The sequence below is a fragment of the Dermacentor andersoni genome, chromosome 1 (assembly GCF_023375885.2).
Source record: "Dermacentor andersoni chromosome 1, qqDerAnde1_hic_scaffold, whole genome shotgun sequence".
Taxonomy (NCBI): domain Eukaryota; kingdom Metazoa; phylum Arthropoda; class Arachnida; order Ixodida; family Ixodidae; genus Dermacentor; species Dermacentor andersoni.
This window is the reverse complement of record NC_092814.1, coordinates 83,774,453-83,801,401: the sequence shown is the minus strand read 5'-3', so window position 1 is coordinate 83,801,401 and position 26,949 is coordinate 83,774,453. Positions and strand designations below refer to the sequence as shown.

Below are 26,949 nucleotides of genomic sequence, written 5' to 3'. Positions count from 1 at the left end.
ATACAATGCGTCACTTGTCGCATTCATGTAAACGCGACATGTATCCCTCATTCTAAATATGCCATACTCTGTTTTAAAGAAACGCTAGTACAGAGTTAGTGACTGAAGCAGTTACTCATCTCACAGAGCGTTTCTAACCATTTGCTATCTGTTTCGCGACTATAAAAAGCCGCAGTTTCTCCCGAAGGGCGAAGCATCGATTGCGATAGCAAATTAGTACACAGCTATACGAAGTAGGATAGTAGTTTTGTCAGCCGTATAAACTTGTAACGCTTACAAGTTAACGCTTACTACTTAGTATGGTGTCAGGCGCGCACTAGCAAACATTAACACATCTGACTCGATGACCGCGCGCACTCACTGTCAAAACGCTGGAGAGAGAAAGTACAGCAACAGTAGCGAGAAAATTGACCTTTGTGCTGCCTCTCGCTTCAGCGCGAACTAAGCGGCGCTAAGACTGTGCACACGAAGCTATCAGCACTCGATGCACTCTGTCCAATGCATTGCAGATCGCTTTCAAGATAGGACGCGCGCGGCCGCGCCATAAGCAGCCGCCGCCGGAGTAGAACGCCCCCCCCCCCCCCCCGGTGCCTTGCGCGCGACGAAAGACGGCGCGCTTAATGCCCGCGTTCCTACCTTGCGGGCGCGAGATCCCGGTATGTCCAATGCATCGCAGATCGCTTTCAAGATAGGGCGCACTCGGCCGCGCCATAAGCAGCCGCCGCCGGAGAAGAACGCCCGCCTCCCCCGGTGCCTTGCGAACGATGGAATATGGCGCGCTTCTTTCCCACTTTCCTCCCGTGCACGCGCGAAGTTGAGCCGCGTTCGTCGGCTCACCCACGCACGCTTTCACTCGCACATACAGCATACGGCGCGCAGCGGCGGTGTTATCGCCCTTGAACTTTATACGGAACGTCACGGCGACGGCGACGCCATAGATGCGCCTGGAGTGTCCATATAATTGCTATCGCAATAATAAGCATCAGGGGGCGCTGAAAAGTCTGGCTACACCATGCAGCACGGCGGATGCAAGGATGTCGCCGCTACCGCGTTATTTGATTATTTTCTTGCAGTGTGATGTCGGTATCGCGCTGTTTTGTGGAAGGAGAGAGGTGTGTTCACGCCGACCACATTGCTTCAGTCGGTACCAGAGGTACACTGGGTAATATGGCTGTACCCGCCGTGGTTGCTCAGTGGCTATGGTGTTGGGCTGCGGAGCACGAGGTCGCGGGATCGAATACCGGCCACGGCGGCCGCATTTCGATGGGGGCGAAAACACACGTGTGCTTAGGTTTATGTGCACGTTAAGAAGCCCAGGTGGTCAAAATTTCCGGTGCCCTCCACTACGGCGTGCCTTATAATCAGAAAGTGGTTTCGGCACGTAAAACCCCCTTTTTTTTTGGTATGTGGCTGAACTGGTCGCGCTGTGTATGCAAACTTCCGGCCTGACAGTGGACCCGCGCGAGATTCTGGTGAAAATCGTCAATATATTCCGGCACATTGGTCGTGGAAACGAAGTGCACTCCACTTCTCCAACCTTCGTTCCCGTGCGCGTCGATGTATAGTGACTTAGCTAAAGAAGACTTCCCTGTAACAGTGAATCAAAACATTAGCATGCAGCACTTCTCAGGCTTATTGGAAAAACGCCGCATGTTTCTGCTGTTTTGATCCACTGTTACAGGGAAGTCTTCTTCAGCTAAGTCACTACATCGACGCGCACGGGAGCGAAGAGCAAGACCGCTGCGCTGTACAGCTTTTAAAACAGGGCCGTGATAATGCGATTGATTCCATGCTCCTATCTCAAGCGTGTTATATTCCTTTTCGCTGCGCTTGGGCTTCGTCAGTCACAGCGGCCGATGAAGTCGCTGTTGCCGACCAGTAGGCGAGAATAGGAATGAAATCGAAAAAAGAATCGGAGGAAGGGGGGAGGGGGGGGCTCATACGTTACACCACTGCCAGCTCACACTTTTTCAAAACATAAAAGCCAGCAATGAACAGAATGTCCTTTCAGACTAAGCGTGTTGCGGGGAATCTAAAAGCGAGCTTTGAACTTTGTCACGCGACCTGCATGGTTCAGCATGCGTGACGAAGCTGCGGCGAAGCTCTCCCGCTGCTTTTGCGTTCCCAAAATTTCTGTTATCTATATACATTTAGGATATGCGCACGATGACTCCTGCTTTGCTTAGACGTAGTTATTTTAGTAGATTGATCCCTTTTTTTTTTCTTCGTATAGAGCAGAAACGAGAAAGAAGAAACCGAGGGATCTGCTTACAACAAAAACACATCTTTGCACGCCAGGTGCAGTTTGGCTTGTGATGTATGGCCTGATCGTAACTGATTACTCCCGATCTTTGTGCCACCACCTCTGGCTGCTGTGTCAACTAATAAAAGGGAAAAATCTGTTTTGCTGTGAAGAGACTGTTAACTCACCTCTTGCATGAATCTAAACTAATTGTGCATGTTCCTCTATAGTTGAAGTATCCTGCATTTTAACTGGCCAAAACTGTGTTCACCTCTGAACTGCTTATTTCCTTCAAATGCTAATGTGAGATAACATTGTTTTAACATTTACATGCTTTCAAAAGAATGAATATTTTACATGATTTCCTACTAATTTGAACTAATTATTCGGGTAGCGTGCCTAGGCCCGCAAGGAAGTCGTACGGCTATGTCACATGAGTTATTTTCCATGCCGGCGCGTGCGTGTCGTTCTTGAACAGTGGCAATGTGATGCAACGAGCGTTAGTTCAGGGGGGGGGGGGGGGGGGTTGCAGGTAAGCGAGCGTCTCGGCGTCTCCTCGTTTAACCCAGCTGGCCGTGGTTGTGCATGGCTCTCCGTTCGGCTGAGCCCATACGCGGCCCACGCGCCATATCTTGGAGGTAATCTGCCCGCTGGGCGAGCCAGCTGGGCGAGACGAGATGGCTGATCTCTTCTTCGTCGGTGTACGCTGTCTTCCAGCGCGCCTGACTTTTTCGGAGACGCGTCGAAGCGAGAGGCAGCCCGAAGCGTTCGCTCCCCGAGGCCCGCGCTCCTCTTCGCACCAGCGTTGTGACATCAAGTGCTCGCGGTCATCGAGTGAGATCTGTTCGTTTGCCTGTGCGCCCTCGACACAATGCTTAATTTAATTATAGTAAGCAAATATTTAGTGCAAGTTGTACGGCCGATAAATCTACGAACCCTACTTCGTGCATTTGTTTAATACTTTCGCCATCAATGCTTCGCCGTTCCGACGAAACTGTGAGTTTTTTTTTTTTTTTTTTTTTTTTTTGCTAACGCAAGATATCCATAGGGGCCATGGAGCTTAAGTTAGGCTACTACTACGTCGTCTTGCCCGTGCACGTGTATTGTGCTTTGTAGTAGCTCTCTTTCACATGAAAGAAATTGCATGCAACATGTATCAAAACGGCAAGTTTGGCGAGTTAGCATCGTCGAAATCAAGCAGCATGAAACGAACGAGAAAAAAAAAAGCGCCCATGCTGCCCGAGTCTATCGTATTTCATTCGTTTCGCGCTGTTTTTTTTTTATTATTATTTCGACGATGCATCTGTAAGCGCATATGTGACTGTTCTGACACTTTGATTCGTTTGCCTTCTGGAACTGCACTCTTCATTATTTACTTCCGCGGTGCGTGGCTAAACCTAAAGCACGCTTTCAGTCTACATGATCACATGTTAATTTTGCCGCCACCGGTTGATGTCGCTTCGTGTCAATATAATACGCCTCTGATCCTTCTACACCTTAATCTAAGTAATTTTTTTCCCGACGAATGACGCTCTCTTTATTCAAATTACAGGATGCCGCAGCAACTGCCATACAGGCGGCATATCGGGGACACCTAGCGCGAAAGAAAATCACTACGCTGAAGGTAAGGTTTACGGAGAAAAGGGAGGTCCCAGCAATGGTAGCTTTGTTTTATAAATTCGGGCATATATATATATATATATATTATATATATATATATATATATATATATATATATATATATATATATATATAGTGATATCATAAGAAGCCAACAAACACTGACACCAAGGACAACATAGGGGAAATTACTTGTGCTTAATAAATGAAATAAGGAAACGATAAATTAATGGAAATTCAAGTGGATGAAAAAACAACTTGCCGCAGGTGGGAACCGAACCCACAACCTTCGCATCCTGGGTTCGGTTCCCACCTGCGGCAAGTTGTTTTTTCAGCCACTTTAATTTCCATTAATTTATCGTTTCTTTATTTCATTTATTAAGCACAAGTAATTTCCCCTATGTTGTCCTTGGTGTCAGTGTTTGTTGGCTTCTTATGATATGACTAATAAAAATCGGGCCCCTCGGTTAACCCCCTGTCTTCTCGTTATATATAGATATATATATTCATCCATCTATCTATTAAACACAGAGGCAGCCACGGCAGCAGCAGCAGGGAACCCACACAAGCCGCGTGGTTGGCGGCGTTACCGGCAATCTCACCGGCGTCAACACCGCGACCTTCCCGCCTTGCCCTCGCGGCACCAGGCAGCAGATTGTGGCTGCCCGGGCGACCGCACATGGCAACCGGCGTGGAGCCAGTGGCTTCAGGCGCCAGCAAGCACACAAGCCTCCACCTAGCTCTAGTAGCAGTAGCGAACGCCATTTGGCACAAATGAAAAGCTCGAGCCAGCGTCGCACAAGCAACAGGGCTCGTAGGCATCGTTACCGACCACCAGCAATGCCGCCTCTCAGAACGGCGGTGTACGGGGAAGCTGCAGCCAACCAGCTACGTGTGGATGCCTCAGATAGCGACGGCGAGAACGTTCGACGCTTTGGAAGCGACATTCTAATTGAGATGAAAAACTCGAATCAGGGTTGCACTCCTACTCCAGTGGGCGACGGCAACTTCTGGTACGAGGACGATATGGAGCGTGCGGTCCGCGCAAAGCGCTTGACGTCTTCTAGCAGACCAATTTTTATTACACCGCGTGTTCAAAACGCCAAGTGTCTGACCAAAAACTACCAGCGAATTGACGGCACGGGAAGGGACGAAGGCCGGCGCGGCGGCAGGAATAACGGCTGCCAAGGAACCTGTCCCGAGCCTTGCGCCGCCCGCTACGTCCACGCGACTGAAAAAGTGCCTGAAGAGTGCGAGAAATGTAAAGCCCATCAAACTTTACTCTTAGGGCAGCAAACCTCGAAGGAATGTCTCCTGTCGTGTCATGAGAAACCTGGAGTTCATTTCCATAATGAGTCCGACCGCCGCTACTACGAGCGGAGAATGGCGATGCGCATTGGGGACGAAGAGTCATGCGAGGAATGTTCGTACGAATCTCACGCCGAAAGAGACTGGCAGCGTATCCTCGCAGCCAGCATCAACCTGCCGGACGACCCTGGAAGAACAGAGAGATGGGTTCTCGCACATTACCAGTACGCGCCAGAGCCTCTGCGTGCGGAAAGCGCGGCAGATCCCGTGCTCATTTTCGGAGAGGCTGTCTCACCACCGAAACAGGAGCCGAAGGTTCCTGGAACCCGCACTCGGCAGGCAAACAAAAACCACGCTAAAAAAATGCCCCAAAATATGAAAAGTGCCGCAGGAGCATTCGTAGACGACTCCTCCGAAGACAGTTCACCGCCGCTAGATAGGAAGCAACTCCAGTTCATGCCGTCTACCGTTTGGCCCAGCCACCGGGGAATTATGAGGAGCTACAAAGAAATCATCAAGGAAGAACAAACGAAAAGAGCTGTGAATGTCCCGATAAATGCGTCTTCGCGGCACCAGATTGACCACACTTCTCGCAGAAAAGACGCCTGTTATAACAATCCTGGCGGCGAGTACCAAGCAAACGAAGCTCGCTTCGACGAAGTGGTGGGACATGGTACCAGTGTGAACAAAGGGCACCAGACAAGTACGTATCCCGAGAAAGTGTGCGGGTGCAAGGAGCAAACGATGCCAACGGACGCGTCCGACCACAGGCAACATGCCTGCGGTGGTGCACATCCCAGGATCCCATATCAAGGCAAGATGCTTCCCGTAGAAGGTACTTTAACAAAATCGTCGTCCCAGCTGACAGGAAACCGAGAGATGGGATTTCGCCCAGGCCAGTTACTGATGGAAGGAAGACGCAATCAAAGTTGTGAGAAAAAATGGGCTGCCAAAATTTGTAACGGGAGTGGAGACCAAAGTCCTACCTCAGCGGACCACCAGCTCGCCGCGCCGCTGCGTAGTCGAGCCGCAATGCGCGCACAAGCCGCGAAGTTCGACAACGCCGCTGGCGAGCAGAAAACTCAGTTCTACTCCTGTGAAAGCCGACTGAGCAAGGACACAAGTGGGTGGCGGGCGGCTGACGCCGAGTCGCACTACTGGAGCCCTGTGACCTCATTGCTACCGCCGCTGCCCCAGAAGAAAGTCCGCGAAAGGCGAGTCGGCCCATTAAATTTCCCCCTAGCTGGGTCTCCCGTTCATTTTTCTTTTTTTTTAAGTGCAGAGCTCTTTGGCGGGAGAAGCGCTCTCCGTACGCGCGAGCTTTCCAAGTTTCCTGCATGCGCGTCAAACATCGTGCTGCGCCGAGCTTTCGCTACGAGCGTGTTGAAAACTGGGCGTTGACATTAGGTATCGTGAAAATATAACGATAAACTACGGCCCCGCACTACAATCGTCCCAGCTTGCAGCGAGCTAAAACGACGGCTCATTATCTTAACGCATATACATTGATATTTGAAAGTCAAAACTATACCAAAGGGCTGCGCCACATTCGCACGTATACGTGCGTGAATGCATGCTCTCGAATTCTCGTCGCCATGCTAAAACTCCCGGTTGCTAGAGGATATAATGTGCCTGAAGCACTTTTTCTGCACGCCTGCCATACAGCATGCAGCATTGAAGCAGTTCACAAATACGATGCCTGACAAACTTCAAGCAGCCGCGACATAGCGTTGCATGCCGTTTACATTTGAGGACTAATTCACAAATATTTTCTTTAGTAAGGACTGTTTTTTCACTCGAAGGCCGCATTTGCTTTTATGTTCGCTATCTTGATTGGCCGGCGCTTGTTCTTACGAGCGACTGTACGTGCACACGAACTGTGTTGTGAATGCGAAGCATGGTGCTTGGGAAATGTCACGGCATGTGAAGTGAAAAATGTCTTGGACAAAACATCACCTGATGGCTGGAAATAAAATTACATTCAGTATCAACATTTTCATTGCATTGTTTCTTTTCGCAGGCACGAGATCCTGAAATCCATTCGCAGCGACTGGTTTTACACCGACGATATGGCCATTGTTCCGACGCTCCAGAACATGACAAGCCACAACCTTATGCTTATCGGTGGCATCTCGGCTCATTTCCCAACCAATTATTTGGATGGTAAGCTCGCGCTGGGAAGTTAAAACTCGCAGCAAGTCTCAATGAAATTCATCTTTTCTGTGCACGCTTCAACCGCATGCTCCTTAATTATTGTGTACAACAGGAAGCGCATAAAGCTGCAAGTTATCGTAGCGCGATTCCCATGAGCGAGCCTGCTACAGCTACGGAGCCCTTTCTTATTGATCGCGTGCTGTAATAATCGATCGATCAATCAATCAATCAATCAATCAATCAATCAATCAATCAATCAATCAATCAATCAATCAATCAATCAATCGATCAATCAATCAATCAATCAATCAATCAATCAAATGTTTGTTACAGTGCCCAGGAACAGCTACCGAGCCTTTGTACTGGTGCACTTAAAAAGTAACACGCGAGACAAAATTTGCAGAGAAGACAAATGTAGTAGATAAAACAATGTGAGATAGAGAAACAAATAGAGGTAGAGAAACGAGGAGGCGCCGTAAAATGGGAATTAATCACACAAAATAATCAACATAATTATCTGCATATATAGAAAACACAGAAAATGAACACTGAAATACGTCTTCCCCCCCCCCCCCCCCCTATGCAAGCATAATACTTATTAGACGTTTTCTGCGTTTTCTGGAGACGAGCCATAATACAGTCACTAATGCAACAAGGCCACGCAGAAAACGCGCAATGCTGCCCGGTATGCTTTTACGGCAAGGAAAATTATGCATGAGCAAGAAGCTTTGGGCAATGTATAATGCAATGGACACCTTAGAGAGGAACAGAAAGTCTAATTAAATAATCAATCAATCATTTATATACCGTGCCCAGGAACAACAATGAGTTCTGAGTGCTGGCGCACGCATATATAAAAAAACGAAAAAGAAACAGCAGGGGAATATAAGTAAACAAAAAGAATAAAAAGAACAACCTTGAATATAATAGTGTGAATACAGCAAGGCGCAAGGCGAATACAAAAAAAAAAGGGAGGAGAAAAGCACTTGAACAATGTGTGAAACTATGACACAACAACGCAAAGCAGGGAAAAGAACAATGACAGTGAGCTATGAAAAATATCAAGATCATAAAGAATGTATTCTGTGGACGGTTGAGTGTTGGAGATGACAGGCAGGAACGTGTAAAGGTCTATGTTCTCTGGTAATCTCGCACGGAATACGAAACCTGATACAACTGACGAGTTCGGGGCACGGGAGGATGCCGTGAAGGAGTTTGAAAAGGTACAGAAAGTCGGCGCGATTACGTCAGCAGCGAAGTAAGGGCAATGACAATAATTCAACAGTGCTAGAACAAGGTCCAGTATCCGTGTTAGCAAAGCGGTGATGATATATGCTTAGAACCTTTTTAGGAGCACGATCTATAATGTCACCGTTGGATCTAGAAATGCCATTCCTGACGACAGACGCATATACGAGCTGAGGAAGACTGATTGTTGCGTACAACTAGCGGAATGGTGTAGGAGAACTGAATTATCTATATAGTCTGCAAACAGAGCCAAGAGAGCGCATGCCCCGCATTGCAACGCGTTTAGTGTGAGCAGAAATTGTAAGGTTGTATCAAAGAGTACACCGAGATCATTGATTTTGGTATACTTCTGTACACAATGGTACAGAAGAATAATTTAAAAAAGAAATGCTTGCTGTTTTGTGATCGAAAGTCATGATTTTGGTCCTAGCAGCGTTCAAGGTGAGATTATCTTCGCACTATATTTAGGAAAAGAAAACAGGTCAGACTGCAGGATGCAACAGTCATCAACAGTACGAATTTCCTTTAATATCTTGATGTCATCGACATATAGAAGGAATGAAGAATTACGAATAGTAGAAAGAACGTCATTAATAAAAATTTAAAAGAAAGGAGTGGTCCTAATGCTGATCCTTGAGGAACGCCACTAGTTGCCATGTAAAAAAAGACGTTTGCCCATTAACGTTAACACATGATCTATGACGATGATAACTGCGCAAGAGATTGACAGCTGACGAGTCGACATCAAAATGCTTAAGCTTAATCAGAAGCAATGAGTAGCTGACTACATCAAAAGCTTTGCTGAGACCGCAATAAATGGTGCAAACTCGCCCCCTTTGAAGTACCGGCGCGGAGATCTGTGTCCTGAAACTTGCGAGATTTGTGATAGTGGAGCGGCCGGGGAGAAATTTATGCTAATACGGAATCAATTAGCTCTTCACAGTAAAAGACAATATGTTGTGAAGAGCAAGCTCAAAACTTTTAGACGTGGCACAGAGAAAAAAAAAAGAATCGGGCGCGGTTTTACAGCCAGACTTAAATACAGAAAAAACACCAGCAGTTTACTACATGCGAGAGAAAGTGGAAGTATTCAGAGAGTTACTAAATATAGATGTCAATACTGGGGCAAACATACTGCCGTCAGCTTTTCGAATTGCGGAGGGGATGCCATCAGGGCCGCAGGATAGGGAAGGCTTCAAGAACTTAAGGCATTCGCTGAAGAAATTTTCATCAAACAACACAGCACTAGATGTAGGAACCGCCGTGTGCTGCCGACAGACACCAGCTTTGAAACCTGAAGTTTTATATAAGGACGACAAAATAGGGCAGCAAAACAATCCGCGACTGCTTGGACCTGTACTCCTCTAAAACACTCGACACGTTTAACAGAGCGCTTGCAGATGTACTTTCAAAATTCGGCCGGCCGGTCGGAGGCGCTCTTTTCCAAGAATGCATATACGAGTCGTGATCCGGCTTATAGAGACGCATATTTAAAAGGGAGAGGCGGGCTAGTTAGTGGTCGATATTGGAATGCATTATGATTCCGCGCTTGTCCTGTGTGTTTCTTTCTTTGTCCGTTGTCGTTTGCGTGGTTACATAATGCATTCCAATTATAAAGATGTTTGGAGAGTCCGAAAAAAGCGGGATTCTTCTCTCCACAATAATAATAATAATAATAATAATAATAATAATAATAATAATAATAATAATAATAGTAATAATAATAATGTGGCAGTCGTATCAAGTGGCGAGCTTTGATAGACGAGCGAAAAACGGGAAAGCTGCATTTTTTCTGAGTTGACGTGTGGTGGCACGCGCAGGCTCTGCAGTTACTATCTACCACCCGCAGAAGCAGGCCTGGTTCTTCTTCGGCACCATGCCTGAACCGAGGTGCTACCACACCGCAGTACTCGTCGGCGACGCCATCATTGTGGCAGGCAAGTGTTGTCCAAAGTGCCCGCAAACAAGAGCAAGAGCTAACGGTCTTTTTTAGCGCATGGGTCAGAGCTATTTCTTGAAGCTGTCGCTCCGCCGGCATTACAGTTGCAGCAGACAATGCACATAATGCAGCAGAAGTGCACATAATGCACATAATGCAGCAGAAGTGCAGCAAATAATGCACATTCAAACTGCCGTTTGAAAACTGCGATTCAAACTGCTCGGAAGACGTCCAGACATATCGCACCACAGATAGCACAGCGCGGACGGATGGGGAACAAGCTCGAGCTGAAGGGAGCAGGGGCGTTAAAGCAACGCTTGTATTTCAGAGTCGGCGCGCTGCGCCTCTGATAGCGCGTGCCAGTCGACATCAGTAGAATTGGAGCCGATCGCCGCAACACGGGATCGCCGCTGCGCTGTGGGCTGGCTCCCTTGAGATGCCGTATGTCCGTGGTGAATCCAGAGATGTATGCAACATGCCGTATCTCCCGCGCGGCGTACTTTGACGAGTTCGTGATGAACACATGTCAGAGGCTCATAGTCATCACGTGGAACTCGCGTCCTTCCAGTAAGTGGCGGAAGTGCGTCAAAACGGGAATGTACCAGCAGAGTTGCCTCAGCGACGGCTTCCTTAGCTGCCAAAAAGGCAGACTGAGTCTGAGGCGACCATGGTATTGTCGAATACGGGCTCCGTGGCTCTTTCAATAAGTCGATGGTCGGCTTAAGGTTTCGCAGTGTGGAATAAAAGGGCGTGAAAAAATGACGAGGCCCAAGAACTCGCGAAGCTGGGGAAGAGTGTTGGGCACTGGAAATTTCCTGGCAGCCTCGATGAGGGATGGCAACGGAAGGATGTCGAGTGTCGAAACGCGTTGGCCCACGAAATCTAGGCCAGAGGCTCCAAAAACGTATTTCTGCGGGTTCACGACGAAGCCATACCGTTGCATATTCTGGGAAAGTTCACGCAAGTGACGCTAGTGGTTTTCCGTAGTGGCGCTAGCGATTAGCATGTCATCGATGTACGCGGTGTCCCCTTGTGTCACCTCAGCTATAAATTGCTGGAATGTTCGTCCGGCGTTGCGCAATCCAAAAGGCATGTACACAAACTCGAATGAACCGAAGGGCGTCGTGATGGCAGTTTTGGTAATGTCGTTTGAGTTCAACTGGTATCTGTTGGTGCGTTTTAACCAGATCCACTTTCCTGAAGATGGTGCACCCAGGCATATTAGATTTTCAATCTTGAATATGGGGAAGTGGGTAGCTGTCATGCACAGTTTGTTTGAGCATTGAGAGCCTGGTAGTCCACACGGCCGCCAATCATCCGTATCCTTCTTTGGTGTCAAATGCAGCGGCGAAGCCCAATTAGCACTGAATGAAGTACGAATAATGCCGAGTTGCAGCGTGTTCAAAGTCCCGTTTAGCGACGGCTAGACGCTCGGTGAAAAGTGGCAAGGACGGGAATGAAGCAGGGGACAACGTGTGGTAATGTGTTGAGTAACAGTGTGGTTAGAAGGTTTGTTAAAATTGTAAGGTTTGTGGCCTCGGGAAACTCGGCCAATATTCTCTTGTAACGGACTTGGCGGCACAAGGGCGTGAATGCCAGTGAAGCAATCAACTCTCGTTAGAAGTCCAACAATTGACAGACCAGTAGTGCCATGGATGAACCGTACGTTGGTGCCGCATGCTGACATCAAAGTTGTAAAAGGACAGGAAATCCGAACCGATGATGGGATGGACGACGTCAGCGATGACGAAAATCCAGCGGAACGTGAGGCGTAATCAGAGGTCAATGGTAAGTGAACGAAGCCCATATGTCGCTATATAGCGGCGCGGAGAGGCTATCCACGAGGCTTAGAATGGCGATCATTTCGGTATGGGGGCACTACGCTCAAACCTGGGCGCCCGTGTTGGTAAGGAAACGTATGCCCGTAATCTTGTCCGTGATTGTGAGCAGGCGGCCAGCTCGAGGGGATGGGTCACGTGCGGCCGTAAGAGACCCTTCCTGTCGTTTCCCAACCGGGTACAAGGGGGCGTGCACTTCCTAGCACGATGTGCAAAACGCGGGTGATACCAGCAGATTCGCTGCAACTGAGGAGTCCTTGCCCGCGGGGGCGCGAGAAGACGACGAAACACGTGGACTAGAAGAATGCTGGCGTCGTCTGGGCTCGTGAAGTAATAGCAGGCTCGAGCTCGTCAATGCGTGCTTCGAGCTGGGAGACCGCTGAGGGCTCAAGCATAGACGCGACGACAGAGACCGAAGGGGCGGAAGCCTCGTGGACTTTATTGGCGAGCTCACCCAGGCGCTCTAGCGTCGTTGCATCAGCGGCGGCATGGACGAGGCCAACAAGTTGGGGAAGACGTTGCAGGAAAAGTTCCTTGGGCAGAGCGCTGTTGGTGTTGAAGTTACTTTCGCCCAAGGGCTGCCGCATCCGGTGCAGCATTTGGGAAGAGCGTCTATCACCAAGTTATTCACTCGTCAAGGGTTGTTGCAGGCAAGTGCGTTCCGAAGGTGCGTTACGCGTGAGGATCGTTTCTTTAAGGCGCTCATACGGGTTTTCACCCAAAGGCTGAGCGAGGACGTCGGTGAGATCATTGACTACTTCGGGTGATAGTGACGGTGGAGGTGGAATTGTGCTGCATGTAGAAACCACACCTGGGGATTCTGCGTCCAAAATGGTGGCAGCTGAAATCACGCCTCGGCGATATCGGGGAGGCGAGGGCTCGACTTAGTTGAAGAGCTTGACGCAGCGAGGGCCTGATATGCAGCATTGCAAGGTTCGGTCATGTTTCAGTCCTAGGCCACCACTGTGGAGCGCGAAAGAAAGAACGACCGACACGTAAGCTGAAGAGCTGATCACTGGAGCCTACGCCCGCTACCATCATTTCGTTCGTTGTTCTAGCTGTGGGCGCCACCTGGCTTGGTAACAGATTCGGGTGCTACCAAGGAGGTTAAAGAAAAACTGCTGAAGTAGAGGGAGCTCCCGTCAAGTGAAGCCGCCGCGTCGCCATCTTGCAGGGGGCAAAAGCACGGCAGTCGCCCCAGATTATATGTTTCGGGTCGTCGTATCTTGCAAAGCGCGGTGCTGTGCGGATCCCAAAATCTGCTAGCGCACTCGGGTGTTTTTAGGAAAGTTGACGCACAAGCAGTTGACATATTAACATTATCCTTCTCACATAAATAAGGTTGCAGATTAGCATTGCCTTGCTCTAGAGTAAAGAAAAATTTTATATATCACGCTAAAAGCAAACGGCCGCCACAAAAGGTCTGAGACAATACATGGAATGAGGATGCTAAAGCCACGGCTATACCTGATCATAATGAAGATAATAATGAATAATTATGTTTGTTGCATGTACTGCTATTTCTCATGCTGCACTTTCAGTTTTTAATAGCTTTTTGTCATGACAGCTTTCATGATTGATTAATTTCTACACTGCATTAAAGAGGGTGAATAAACGCTAATTATTGCGTGAATTCTTTTTCTACTTTGCGGGACTGCATAATCATATGCCGATAAAATGGGAAAATGCCCCAGTACTCGGATACCTGTGATCCGGAGACCTCCAATATGGCTCGCCTCATAGCCCACAGTGTTGCACTAGAACTTGAAAATCCGTTAAGCAATTAAAAACCGCTGGAAAAGTCGGCGAAAAGCGCTGCGAAACTATTGGCTGGCCGCTTCTTGCCCCCCACAAGATGGCCGCCACTGGCTTCACCTGAACGCATAGGCGACTTCCACGCCAGCAGTTTTTCTTTAACCTCCTTGGCCGTGTTGGAATCGCACCGCTGGCACGAGTTGATGGGGTCTCGGTGCTGACGCCCGTTATTGCCAATGGGTCGCAAGCCCCAAGGGTAGCGTTGGCCTGGCGGCCTGGGGCACTGGAAGCATCCGAAGGTCCCGGCAAAGCATGAGAAGACTGGTAACAGAACAACTTGTTTATTCTAACATAGCAAAAGAGCGGCCGGTCAGGTCGACCGAAGTGGAGAGACGGGAGAGCACGTAACTCAACAGTACAAATCGGAGCCTCTCCCCTGGCGTCCGGGGGCAGCTGCTCTTATACCCTCGGCGTCGCGGTCCAAAAGGGAAGGAGGGAAGGTCACGGGATGAAGGTCACGGGACGGCGCAGCAGGAGCCCACGACGGCGCGAACTGTCGGGCCGAGAGACCTGCTGAACCGAGTGTAGTGACGCATCGCCAACCCTCACCCACACGACGGCGCGAACAGTTGAGCCGAGAGACCTCCAGGCTCCTCATTCGGGGAACTCCGCTCCCCGGCTGCCGCGCTTTGACAAGCGAGGGCACACACACACACACGCACACACGAAGACACGTGGCACTGAAACACGCCTGGACACGCTTGGCGGGTAGGCGTCGCGGCGGCGTCGGACGGGCCAAAATGTCCGCCGCTTTGAACAAAGCCCCGGCGTCCGTTGCATCCGCGCCGGCATTACCGCGCGTTGTAGGCGAAACGTAACAGACCGCCCCGCCGGGGGAAGGAGATCCCGAAGGTCAGGGGACTGCATCCGCTGTCCGGAGGGATGTCGCTCGATGATGCTCATAACCGAAGTTGGGCGTCCTTGGGCGTTTCTTGAGCGCAGCGCACAGAGAAGGCCTCGTTCTCACGTTCAGGTGCACACAGGACACTGCAAAGTGACTTCGGGAGAGTTGACATTTTTGTTCTCGTTTCCGGCAAGCGTTAGAACCACGCCAAAAGTCAACCGCTCAGTCAGCAAGCACGGCACAACCCTCACTAAGCCCTGCCAGGCTCTTTCCCCTTTTTTACTGCTGCCTAGTTCCTTACAGTAGTTTAGCAGCACTCAGAACGCGTCCACAAATCGGAAAAATTGCACTAGAAAGCACATCATCACTTTGAAACACTACACAAAAGCAATAAGTTAAAAATCCTGCCTCAGGAAGAAAAACATCAGTAACAAGCAATTTTGAGGCTGATTCTCACGTTAGGGGCTTCGACTTAAGCCATCGGCGTTACCGTTGAGACTCCCCTTTTTGTAACGCACCTCAAAGGAATATTGTTGCAAAGCGAGGCTCCAGCGCAGGAGGCGGCCATTTTTGGGAGAGATGGTCTGCAGCCATTGGAGAGGGCAGTGATCCGTTTCAATGATAAACCTCGAGCCGGCTAGGTAACATGACAATTTCTGAACGGCCCACACGATACACGCACACTCTTTCTCGGTGGCGCTATACGCCTGCTCACGACTCGTCAGCTTACGACTAGCATACAGGACGGGGTGTTCTACTTCTCCATTTTCCCGTTGGCACAGTACAACGCCCATGCCTCGCTCACTAGCATCACACTGAACAACGAACCCTTTTGTGTAGTCGGGCGATCGTAGCACAGGTTGGCTTGTTAGGGCGCTCTTTAGGGCGCTAAAAGCTCTTTCCTTCGTCTCATCCCAGACGACTGTTTGCGGCTCTGTCTTTCTTAGAGCATCCGTCAAGGGAGCCGCGATATCAGAGTACCTGGGGATGTACCTCTGATAGTAGCCGGCGACACCTAAGAACGACCGAATATCGGTCTTCGTGCGCGGTTGCGGGAAGTCTCGCACAGCGGCCACCTTTATTTCAGAGGGGCGGCGACGACCCCGACCAATCACGTGTCCGAGGTAGACAACCTCGGCCTGTGCTAACTGGCACTTGGGAGCCTTGACTGTCAAGCCCGCATCGCGCAGGCGGGTTAGCACTGCCCGCAAGTGCGCCATATGTTCCGGCCAGGATGCGGAGAATATCGCTACGTCGTCTAGATACGGTAAAGCGAATTCTTGCTGTCCCCGCAACACTTTATCCATGAGGCTTGAAAAGCAGTATGGCGCGTTCCTCAAACCAAAACTCAAAACTTTAGGACGGAATGTCCCCATTGGTGAAATGAACGCCGCATACCTACTAGCCTCTTCTGTAAGTGGAACCTGCCAATAACCCCTGACAAGATCTAGGGTGGAAATAAACTGAGCGCTACTCACTCTCTCAAGGCGCTCCTCGATGTTAGGGATCGGATAAATTTGATCCTTAGTGATGGAATTAAGCCTGCGGTAGTCGACGCAAGGACGAGGTTCCTTGCCCGGTACCTCAACTAAAATCAAAGGGGAGGTATAATCACTCTCACCCGCTTCAATAACACCGAGCTGTAGCATTTTCTTTACCTCAGCCTCCATAATATCGCTCTGGCGGGGTGACACCCGGTACGCCTTGGATCGTACTGGCTCTGGGGAGGTAAGTTCTATGTTATGAGTAAGGACAGAAGTCCTACCAGGCCTCTCAGAGAACAGACCTTGAAACTCTTGTAAGAGCTGGTGTAGTTCGGTTTTCTGCTCAGGCGACAGCGATGCTTTACTTATTAAGTCACTAATGACTTGATCGGTGTCTTTCCTGTTCGTCACTGAGCCTAGTCCCGGAAGCTCGACCGGAAGCTCTTCTAACTTTCCCGCATCGGGACTTTCCTCTCCAGTATCTGGTGCCTTTAACGCTACAGGCTCAATTTTATCCCGTTCGGGCGTGCTCTGACTACCAGCTTGCTGCACCTCTGACCCTTTCTCATCGTTCAACAACGTCGGCCCCGCAACTACCGCCTTTGCAGCGAGCTCCCGAACCTTCGATCTGGTTAAGGCCTGAACGCTAGCCTCACCAAACAAAAGCCCCTTCTCGCGCAGGAGGTGATCGGACCTGTTTGAAAATAGGTACGGGTACTGGGGGGGCAGCATAGATGACACTGCGGCCTCCGTCTCAAGTGCTCCGAAAGGTCCTTCAATAAGCACTTTTGCTACCGGCAGACACACGCTATGAGCTTCCACTGCTTGCTTGATCCATGCGCACTCGCCCGTGAACATATCGGGTTCTACGTAAGAGGGGTGAACTACATCCATTGTAGCTGCGGAATCGCGAAGCACTCGGCACTCTTTCCCGTTCACGAGGAGGTCTCGCATGTAAGGCTCGAGAAGCTTCATGTTCTCGTCAGTGCTGCATATAGACAAAAACACGACTTGTGTTTTTGTTTCTGGACACTGCGCCGAAAAGTGACCCGGCTTCTGGCACGTATAACAAACGCGCGCTTGCCTCGTCTCGAACCGCTTTCTGCGTTCGGCTTCGGTTGCCGCCGTCTCCTTACGTTCGGTCGGACTGCTTTCACTCGCATCCGCACTACGTGTATCCCCCTTTGCTCTCATGGGTGTGAACTTCGGCCTCTCAAACTTGGAGCCAAATTCACCCTTTTGACCGTCCTTAGCTCCGCGAGCCCGACGCGTCACAAACTCCTCGGCTAACTCAGCGGCTCTAGCCACCGTACTAACGTCTGGCCTATCCAAGACCCAGTACCGCACGTTCTCAGGTAACCGACTATAAAACTGTTCTAGCCCGAAACACTGCAGAACTTTCTCGTGGTCACCAAACGCTTTCTCTTCTTTGAGCCACTCCTGCATGTTTGACATAAGCCTGTAGGCAAACTCTGTATATGACTCACTTTTGCCTTTCTCATTTTCCCGAAACTTCCGACGGAACGCCTCCGCTGACAGCCTGTACTTCTTTAGCAGACTCGATTTCACTTTCTCGAAATCCTCTGCCTCCTCTCTCTCCAAGCGAGCGACTACGTCGGCCGCCTCGCCGGGTAGCAAAGTGAGCAAGCGCTGTGGCCACGTTTCCCGAGAGAACCCCTGCTTCTCGCACGTTCGCTCAAAGTTAACCAGGAACAAACCAATGTCCTCTCCAAGCTTAAACGGCCGCATCAGGTCAGTCATTTTGAACAATACTCGTTCTCCTGCACCGTGTGCCTGACTTCCATTACGAGCGCGTTCCATCTCTACCTCGAGACGCTTCATTTCCAAAGCGTGTTCGCGCTCTTCTTTTTCTTTCTGTTCTTTTCGTTCACGCTCATCTTTCTCTTTCTGTTCTTTAAGTTCACGCTCCCTCTCCTCAATGGTCTCAAGGCATTCCGACAGCTCGTCATCCTCAGCTTCTAACTCAAGAATAGCCCTTAGCAGTTCTGGTTTTCTGAGTTTGTCTGAGACATCCAGACCCAACTCTCTTGCAAGCTCCAGCAATTTCGGTTTGCGCAACGACTTCAAATCCATGGCTGCTCTGAATGCTGCTTTCTCTACTGCCTACTATTGTCTTGCCGCAAACTAACCCGGTAGCAACGACAACCACAATTACCAGCTCTGTTTCTAACACTAACAAAAGCCTGGCAAAACTCAGAAGAAGAAAGTCCCGCACTCACCAAACCTCGCAGCCAAGACTTCAGCGCAGTCGTTCCGCTGCAGGCAACCAGTCGTCACACAGGGCTCGTTGCACTGCTCCCGGATGGTCGTTGTGCTGCTCAGCATACAGTCAACCGCATCTCTTCGCTGCTGGCCTCCGTTGTCGCGATCTCACCGCTGGCAACCAGATGTTGGAATCGCACCGCTGGCACGAGTTGATGGGGTCTCGGTGCTGACGCCCGTTATTGCCAATGGGTCGCAAGCCCCAAGGGTAGCGTTGGCCTGGCGGCCTGGGGCACTGGAAGCATCCGAAGGTCCCGGCAAAGCATGAGAAGACTGGTAACAGAACAACTTGTTTATTCTAACATAGCAAAAGAGCGGCCGGTCAGGTCTACCGAAGTGGAGAGACGGGAGAGCACGTAACTCAACAGTACAAATCGGAGCCTCTCCCCTGGCGTCCGGGGGCAGCTGCTCTTATACCCTCGGCGTCGCGGTCCAAAAGGGAAGGAGGGAAGGTCACGGGATGAAGGTCACGGGACGGCGCAGCAGGAGCCCACGACGGCGCGAACTGTCGGGCCGAGAGACCTGCTGAACCGAGTGTAGTGACGCATCGCCAACCCTCACCCACACGACGGCGCGAACAGTTGAGCCGAGAGACCTCCAGGCTCCTCATTCGGGGAACTCCGCTCCCCGGCTGCCGCGCTTTGACAAGCGAGGGCACACACACACACACGCACACACGAAGACACGTGGCACTGAAACACGCCTGGACACGCTTGGCGGGTAGGCGTCGCGGCGGCGTCGGACGGGCCAAAATGTCCGCCGCTTTGAACAAAGCCCCGGCGTCCGTTGCATCCGCGCCGGCATTACCGCGCGTTGTAGGCGAAACGTAACAGCCGCTACAACAGAACAACGGCATCTAGCGAGAAATTCTACGCCGCGTGAGCGCGACGCTCAGCCCGGCGATGCCTGTGTTTAAGATAGAAATGCACGCTCCCATTTGTTTCTGCGCGGTCTTGTAGCACATCCACACATACACACACGCCTCCCCATAAACTATAAAGGTGCTCAGCGCTCTCGAGTCTGTCGTCTTTCGATAGTTCCTTGCGGTAGTTCAGCGCCGCTTTTGTCCGCAAGGGTTTTTCAGTCGAAGCTTTCTTTGAGTTTTCCCACCTCTCTTCGTGGACGGCTGTCTGGCTGAGTAGACTAGACCGATCTGCAAGCAACTGGCGCTGTAAGCCACCATTGAAATAATTGGAATGATAGACATGGAATTCACTAAACGTCTTCGTACTGACTTCAAACGACTTCGTGACTTTGAGGTTTGATCACATTCGATAAAATATTGCGTTATAAAAAGTGCAACTATATTGATTATGCATATGCGAAGACTCTTATTGCTTTCATGCGTTTAGCAAAGTACGATTGCTTGGAAATTTAGACCAATAAAGGCAGTTAAAGCGGAATAAATAAATGTGTAAGTCGCAAGCACGAAAAATATCCTTGTACTACCGGTCATTCCCGTAATACATGCCCTAGTAGCCGAACGATCTTGGCGGCAGAGTTCCCTCTGGTAACTTTTGTAGGAAGCTCGTTGTAATAATGACTTGGTGCCAAATTTTTTACTGGTTCATAACGCGCGCTGATCCTAGGGGCATATCACCGTGGTAGCATGCGTGCGTGCTCGTTGTGTGTGTGTGTGTGTGTGTGTGTGTGTGTGTGTGTGTGTGTGTGTGTGTGTGTGTGTGTGTGTGTGTGTGTGTGTGTGTGTGTGTGTGTGTGTGTGTGTGTGTGTGTGTGTGTGTGTGTGTGTGTGTGTGTGTGTGTGTGTGTGTGTGTGTGTGTGTGTGTGTGTGTGTGTGTGTGTGTGTGTGTGTGTGTGTGTGAGTGAGTGAGTGAGTGAGTGAGAGAGAGAGAGAGAGAGAGAGCTTCTTTCCCAGTTTTTGCCTGCCGATTGCCAATACAACGAATGCGCACGCGTGACTGCTCACGGTGACCGTCATGCAGGCGGCCTGGACCCACTGTGCGTGACGAGCAGCGGCCACATGCAGCCCTCCAATAAGGCGTTTCTGTTCAACCTTCGCAAACGAAGCTGGCGCAAGCTGGCCGATATGCACTGCGAGCGCGCCTACCATGCCGCCGTCGGATGGTCCGACCGTATGATCGTCTTCGGTGGCATGAACATTGCTCGAAGGTAAGCCACTTTCCAGTGAAGGAATAAGATTACGTTTCAGCGACTCGTAGCCACACCATACTCATAAAAGCAAAGAAATTCTGCCGTAGGGTGGACATGGTCGCTGTCCTGGTGGCCACTTGTACTGTTTTCAGTTTCATTCAAATGTGCTCTATGACACGCAGGGTGTCTACCAACCGGGAAAACCGGGAAGTCTCAGGGATTTTGAATAGTCTGGAAATACTCAGGGAAAACTCAGGGAAATTGTGGTTCTATCAGGGAAAATTAGCTGTAACTTTATTGAAAGGGAACGAAAGTCGCAGTAATGCTGGCTCGCGTAACAGAGAGGAATCGTAACGAATCGTGTTTTGACGCCGTGTCGTCGGCTGCCGACTTTCCGGACGCCCGACGGCTCCGCGGCACCATCACGTACCCCATAGAGTCAATGTCTAAGAACGTCTAAAATTTCGTACGCAAGAGCCCTTCGCCGTCCGACTTTACGGACTTCTTGCCGTGACCGCAGGTCCGAAACGGCATTAATCAAAGCCACCACTGCCGCCGTTTTGATTACCTCGCCGCCGTGGTAAACGCTAGGCCTGGCTGCTTCAACGTTCGTTATTAAGCTTCTTGCCATTCGGCGCCGTGTTTTTCATTTAAAGAATTCGCCGCTGTAAGCAATGGCATCGACTCTGTCTTTGTGGTCCTCGCGATTGGCTTCGAAGCTCGGAAAGTACAACGCGTTGCATAATGCCGGTTTTTAAAAGTCAGCTTTGCCTCAATACAGACATTTTACGCGGTGAAGCATAACAAGCGTGGGAAGGGGCAGTTGTCACGGAACACAGTATCTATTCCTTAATTATACACGCGTCCATCCGCCATCTCCAGTCACAGTACGGGCACCGATATGCCTAATAAGCGTGCTGGTAGGCCTTTTCGGATGTGCCTGTTGCGATTTGAGCCTTTAATGGCAGTAAAAGACATGCATTCATTTTTTCGGACAGCCCGATTTTACGGACGTTTTCACGGCCCTTAGGGAGTCCGAAAAATCGGACGCTGACAGTACACCTGACGAAGAGGACGCTTCAAATGGTCCGTGGGGTGAACGCATGGTGGAAGGAGGACGAGAACAGAAAGGATCTACGCACTGAGGAATGAATGGGAAAGGAAGCCTGCCGCCGCTTTTTTCAAGGAGCTTGAGCACAAAAAAGAAAGTGTTGGCTGATGCCGGAATGGGGCAGGTGTCCCTCATCCAAACCGAAATAAATTCTTTAACGCAGTGAAACGCAACACTGAGGCATCGTGCGCGGGCTGAGAGTATGTCAGGAGAGTTGAGGTCGACACACCAGCTGTTGAGAATCTCACTTGTGACAAAGTTCGGGCCTCACACCAATTAGCTTGCTATAAATTGAGAAAAGTAGCTCATATCACCTTCAGGCACGGCGGCCACATTTGTAGAGGCGACATATTTTTGCCATTTATGTGCAGTGGTAGCTAGAAATAGAGCATGAACATTAAGCTTACGGCAAATTGAAAATTCTGATAACCTAAATTACTTCCATTTTGCTTCTGAGTGGTATGTATCGTTACAGAGTATAGCTTTGGTGAAGGCACTACCATGTTTTACGTGACGCTTGATGTGGGGCATGTCGGTAGCAACCCTTAAATATATATATATATATATATTTATATATATATATATATATATATATATATATATATATATATATATATATATATATATATATATATATATATGTATATATATATATATATATACCCGCCGTGGTTACTCAGTGGCTATGGTGTTGGGCTGCTGAGCACGAGGTCGCGGGATCGAATCCCGGCCACGGCGGCCGCATTTCGATGGGGGCGAAATGCGAAAACACCCGTGTACTTAGATTTAGGTGCACGTTAAAGAACTCCAGGTGGTCGAAATTTCCGGAGTCCTCCACTACGGCGTGCCTCATAATCAGAAGTGGTTTTGGCACGTTAAACCCCATAATTTAATATATATATATATATATATATATATATATATATATATATATATATATATATATATATATATATATATATATATATATATATATATATTTGCGTGCGATGCTCTAACCAATTGAGCTACCGCAGCGCCGTTTCCCTATCCACTTCCTTAGGTATTTATGTGTTACTACTAGAACTAACCTTGGAAGTGTTAGCCAGCGCCACCACTCACAAACCTTGGCGGCGGATGTGGAACGTCCTTTCTGCCCCAGGCGTCACAAGTACGTGGTCTTTCGGGGTGAAAGCAACTGGTCAATAAGCCCGCACATGCTACCTGATGGCATCAATGTTGCCGGATTCGAGACCCTCGTTATGTAATGAACGAGAAGAAAGGGGGTAATGTGCGTAATGCGAAGACGTGGGATCGTTCCCCACCTGCGGCAAGTTGTTTTTTCATCCACTTTGGTTGCTATTAATTTATAATTTCTTTAATTCGCTTGGGAAGTACAAGTAATTTCCCCTATGTTTTCCCTGGTCTTTGTTGGATTCTCATGATATGAATCTAAAGATGTCACATTTGCGCCAAAGGAAAAAATTATCTTGCCCCTCGGCACAATCCGTCATCTAGCATCCAGCCTAAGCGGAGTTTGGAGCGTCTGCACATATGTTGTTCATTTGACAGCGCGTTTAGCTTCGCAGATACTGAATCAGCGTAGCACCCACGTGCGACGGTTTCGCACTTGCCCGAACGCCGAAGAGAAAAGCAGAGAAATAAGTCAAATTTAACACTCAGGAGTGCATTTGGTCTTCTTTTCATATTGTAAATAAAAATGATTATGGGGTTTTACGTGATCATGATTAAAAGGCACACCGGAGTGGGGGACTCCGGAATAATTTTGACCACTTGGAGTTCTTTAACGTGCACCCAATACACGGTACACGGGCGTTTTCGCATTTCGCCCCCATCTAGATGCGGTCGCCGCGGCCGTGATTCAATCCCGCGCCCTCGGGCTGAGCAGTGCAACGCCAAAGCCACTACGCCACTCCGGCGCGTTATTGTATATAAGATGTTTATATATGAAAATGTGGGACTTTTTCCAGTAGCGCTGTTACTTGCGCGCGCTTTGCCTCCATAGCTTCACCTTCGTTGCCACATAAAGTTGATATAGCACAAAGCGACGCCATTATTGGCCAGCTACGCCGGTAAATTGTGGCCGAGGCGACTCCTTTACAGATGCAATTAAGCGCGGGCTAACCTCTGCTCGGGCTTACTGACATGATGGCCCGGCGACAGAACTCTGCCCAGTGCGGAGGTTTATTCAACCAAGGCGGACCAGTGGACGCTCGTTCACCCGATGCCCGTGGGACTCATGGGCATGGCGGCCGTCACGCTCGACAACCGCATCTGGATCTTGGGAGGTGTTACTCGCGACTACAACGGCTCCAACCTTCAGGACTCAACCTACGTCTTCGACCCTCGAACGGACACGTAAATATCGACGTAAAAAGCGTCTGGCAGTTGCTGAGGCGGAGTCACTGTTATTAAAGGGAAGCTGAAGAGTCTGTCGAATTCAATAAGACGATCATATACGGATACGGGAACCTTATAAACCATGCACGTAAAATTTTGGGCGGGAATTTCCGCTTAGGAACGACGTAATCGCCGGTTAAAATTGCGCTGTCGCTCCGCCCCCCGTCGAGCACTGCGCGCTGCTGCTGACGCTGACGATGCGAGCGGAGACCGGAAACCGCGACGTAGTGACGTCAGCACTGGTGTTCCGCTCCTTCGCAGTCTCCGCGACCGTGCCCGACCGCGCTTGTTTCTGCGTGAGTGCCGTCATAATCTGCCTCGCTCGAGCCTGCATTCCTTTGTTTGTGTGTATGTAGAGTGGTAGTTGACGTGCGCAGCATCAGTTGAAGTGGTGGGCCGATCATGCCGGCGTTCTGTGCAGCCTACGGTTGCACGAACACCAGCGGCCGCGACGATGTTCCATTACTTCCCGCAAGGCAAGAAGCTTGCAGCTAAATGGGAGGTTGCTGTGAATCGAAAGAATTTCAAGCGCTCAAGAACAACAGCACTGTGCTCTAACCACTTCCGTGACGACGATTACTACCAGAGTTTATCAATAATGCGTGAATGAGAGAGAGTACGATTTTCTGCTAGCAGGCTTTCTAAACGCAGCGCAACAAGGTCGGGGCAACGAACGCACAAAGGCGGGACGGGTGCGGGCGGACGGATGGTAACTGGTCTTGGAAAACCTTATGAATACACGAACTCGTCCAAACCTGGATTTTGATTTATTGCTAGCTCCTTCATGTTGGCACGCTGAACGGAAGGTACATGTTCATCTCCCACCCTTGACGCAGGTTTCGTCGCAAACCGCCATTAATTTTCTATTCGCACGTGTGTTGTGAAACAGCCAACATGCAGCTACCATAATGCAGTGCAAGTGTAAAGTTTTCATGTGTTTAAAAGCCGGCGCATGCTAGGACGCTGCGCGCCCCCTAAAGCACAGAGAGAATGCGGCTGTCTCACGTAGCCGACGGAATGCGCCGCCTTTACGGCTCCGGTTACGAGTAGCTTGCGGATGGCGCTGATGAAGGCCACTACACGTGCTACAAGAGCCGGAAAGCTTTTCCCGCGTGTAAACCGTCTGTGTAGATTGCCGACAGCTTTGGGGCAGCGCAAAAATGCCGACGATCGCATCCCTCCTTACGTTCCACAAGGAGGCATGCAGGAACATAACAGTACAGTTGTTTGCCAGGAAACGAACTCACTGGATCGCTGAATACAGCTTTGCAAACAACATACCTACCAAAGAACATTTCTAACACGAGGAGATGCTAGCACTTCGCTTTCGTTCGCGTCGAAAGTACTGCTTGCTACCAGCATCTTTTGCTTCTTGGAGAGGCCGGCTACGTATACATGTAGGGAGCAACGACGAACTCCTCAGAGAAACGCAAGCTCTCGAAATTTACCATTACCGTCGCACCAAACCACAGCGCCAAACCACCTTGCACCGTGCTTCATGTGTGGCGGCAGCGGCCGGTCCGGACGAACACCAATGTTGACGTCACGAGGCGCCAGACCAATCACAGGCGGAAACGAGGCGCGCGAGCTGCCCGAGTCTGCTGCTGCACTTTTCGTCAAAATAAAATCTGTTTGCGCTTTCTTTCGCTCAATTTCGATGCGATATTCGAATTCGGAGGGTTGAAAACCATTACGTACAGCTCCTCACTCATTTTTCTGGAAAACTCTTCAGCTTCCCTTTAAGTGATTGAATAAAGCGCCCTGCATCCACGCAGGTTGTCCTTGTAACATAAACCAACCATTAAAAATCAATAGTGGTACATCGCAGACGGTATGAAACCAACGGCATATTCTTCCTACCTAAAATGAACAGCCATGCGTACAGACAGACAGACAGACAGACAGACAGACAGACAGACAGACAGACAGACAGACAGACACAGACACAGACACATAGATAGATAGATAGATAGATAGATAGATAGATAGATAGATAGATAGATAGATAGATAGATAGATAGATAGATAGATAGATAGATAGATAGATAGATAGATAGATAGATAGATAGATAGATAGATAGATAGATAGATAGATAGGAGGAAATAAAGAGAGAAGGCAGGGACGTTAACCGGAATGCGTCGGGTTGGCTACCCTACTCTGTTGGAAGGGAAAGAGGGAATAGAAAGAAAGAAAAAGACAGACAGACAGACAGACAGACAGACAGACAGACAGACAGACAGACAGACAGATAGATAGATAGATAGATAGATAGATAGATAGATAGATAGATAGATAGATAGATAGATAGATAGATAGATAGATAGATAGATAGATAGATAGATAGATAGATAGATAGATAGATAGATAGATAGATAGATAGATAGATAGATAGATAGATAGATAGATAGATAGATAGATAGATAGATAGATAGATAGATCCAAGTAGAGGTCTCCTGAATCATTTCGAAAATTTAAATATCGCCGCAAACTACTCATTTCCTTCTCTTTTTTTCATTTATGCGATGAAAAATGCAATGACTGCGACCAGT

At 49.4% G+C, this 26,949-nt stretch overlaps 2 protein-coding genes and 1 long non-coding RNA gene across 5 annotated transcripts in view; 2 read left to right on the top strand and 1 right to left on the bottom strand.

Annotated features, from left to right (window-relative positions):
• Positions 1–12,499, top strand: part of LOC129387984 (uncharacterized) — a 33,347-nt gene extending 20,848 nt beyond the window's left edge. The window contains exons 3-7 of the mRNA XM_055077891.2: positions 3,795–3,866; positions 4,394–6,384; positions 7,191–7,333; positions 10,393–10,509; positions 12,462–12,499. Coding sequence (XP_054933866.2) covers positions 3,795–3,866; positions 4,394–6,384; positions 7,191–7,333; positions 10,393–10,509; positions 12,462–12,499 — 2,361 coding nt within the window. The remainder of the gene's footprint in view (positions 1–3,794; positions 3,867–4,393; positions 6,385–7,190; positions 7,334–10,392; positions 10,510–12,461) is intronic.
• A 6,553-nt stretch (positions 12,500–19,052) lies between these two features.
• Positions 19,053–19,580, bottom strand: LOC140215234 (uncharacterized). The gene is made up of 2 exons (XR_011892176.1): positions 19,371–19,580; positions 19,053–19,297 (listed from the first exon to the last, which is right to left on the bottom strand). It is a non-coding gene; the product is annotated as an uncharacterized lncRNA (long non-coding RNA).
• Positions 19,581–20,723: 1,143 nt separating this feature from the next.
• The window catches only part of LOC126546126 (alpha-scruin-like), a 31,426-nt gene continuing 25,200 nt past the window's right edge, over positions 20,724–26,949 (top strand). For all 3 annotated transcript variants that reach the window (XM_055061673.2, XM_050194220.3, XM_050194222.3), the window contains exons 1-2: positions 20,724–20,906; positions 24,163–24,357. In XM_055061673.2, coding sequence (XP_054917648.2) covers positions 20,758–20,906; positions 24,163–24,357 — 344 coding nt within the window. In that variant the 5' untranslated portion in view covers positions 20,724–20,757. The remainder of the gene's footprint in view (positions 20,907–24,162; positions 24,358–26,949) is intronic.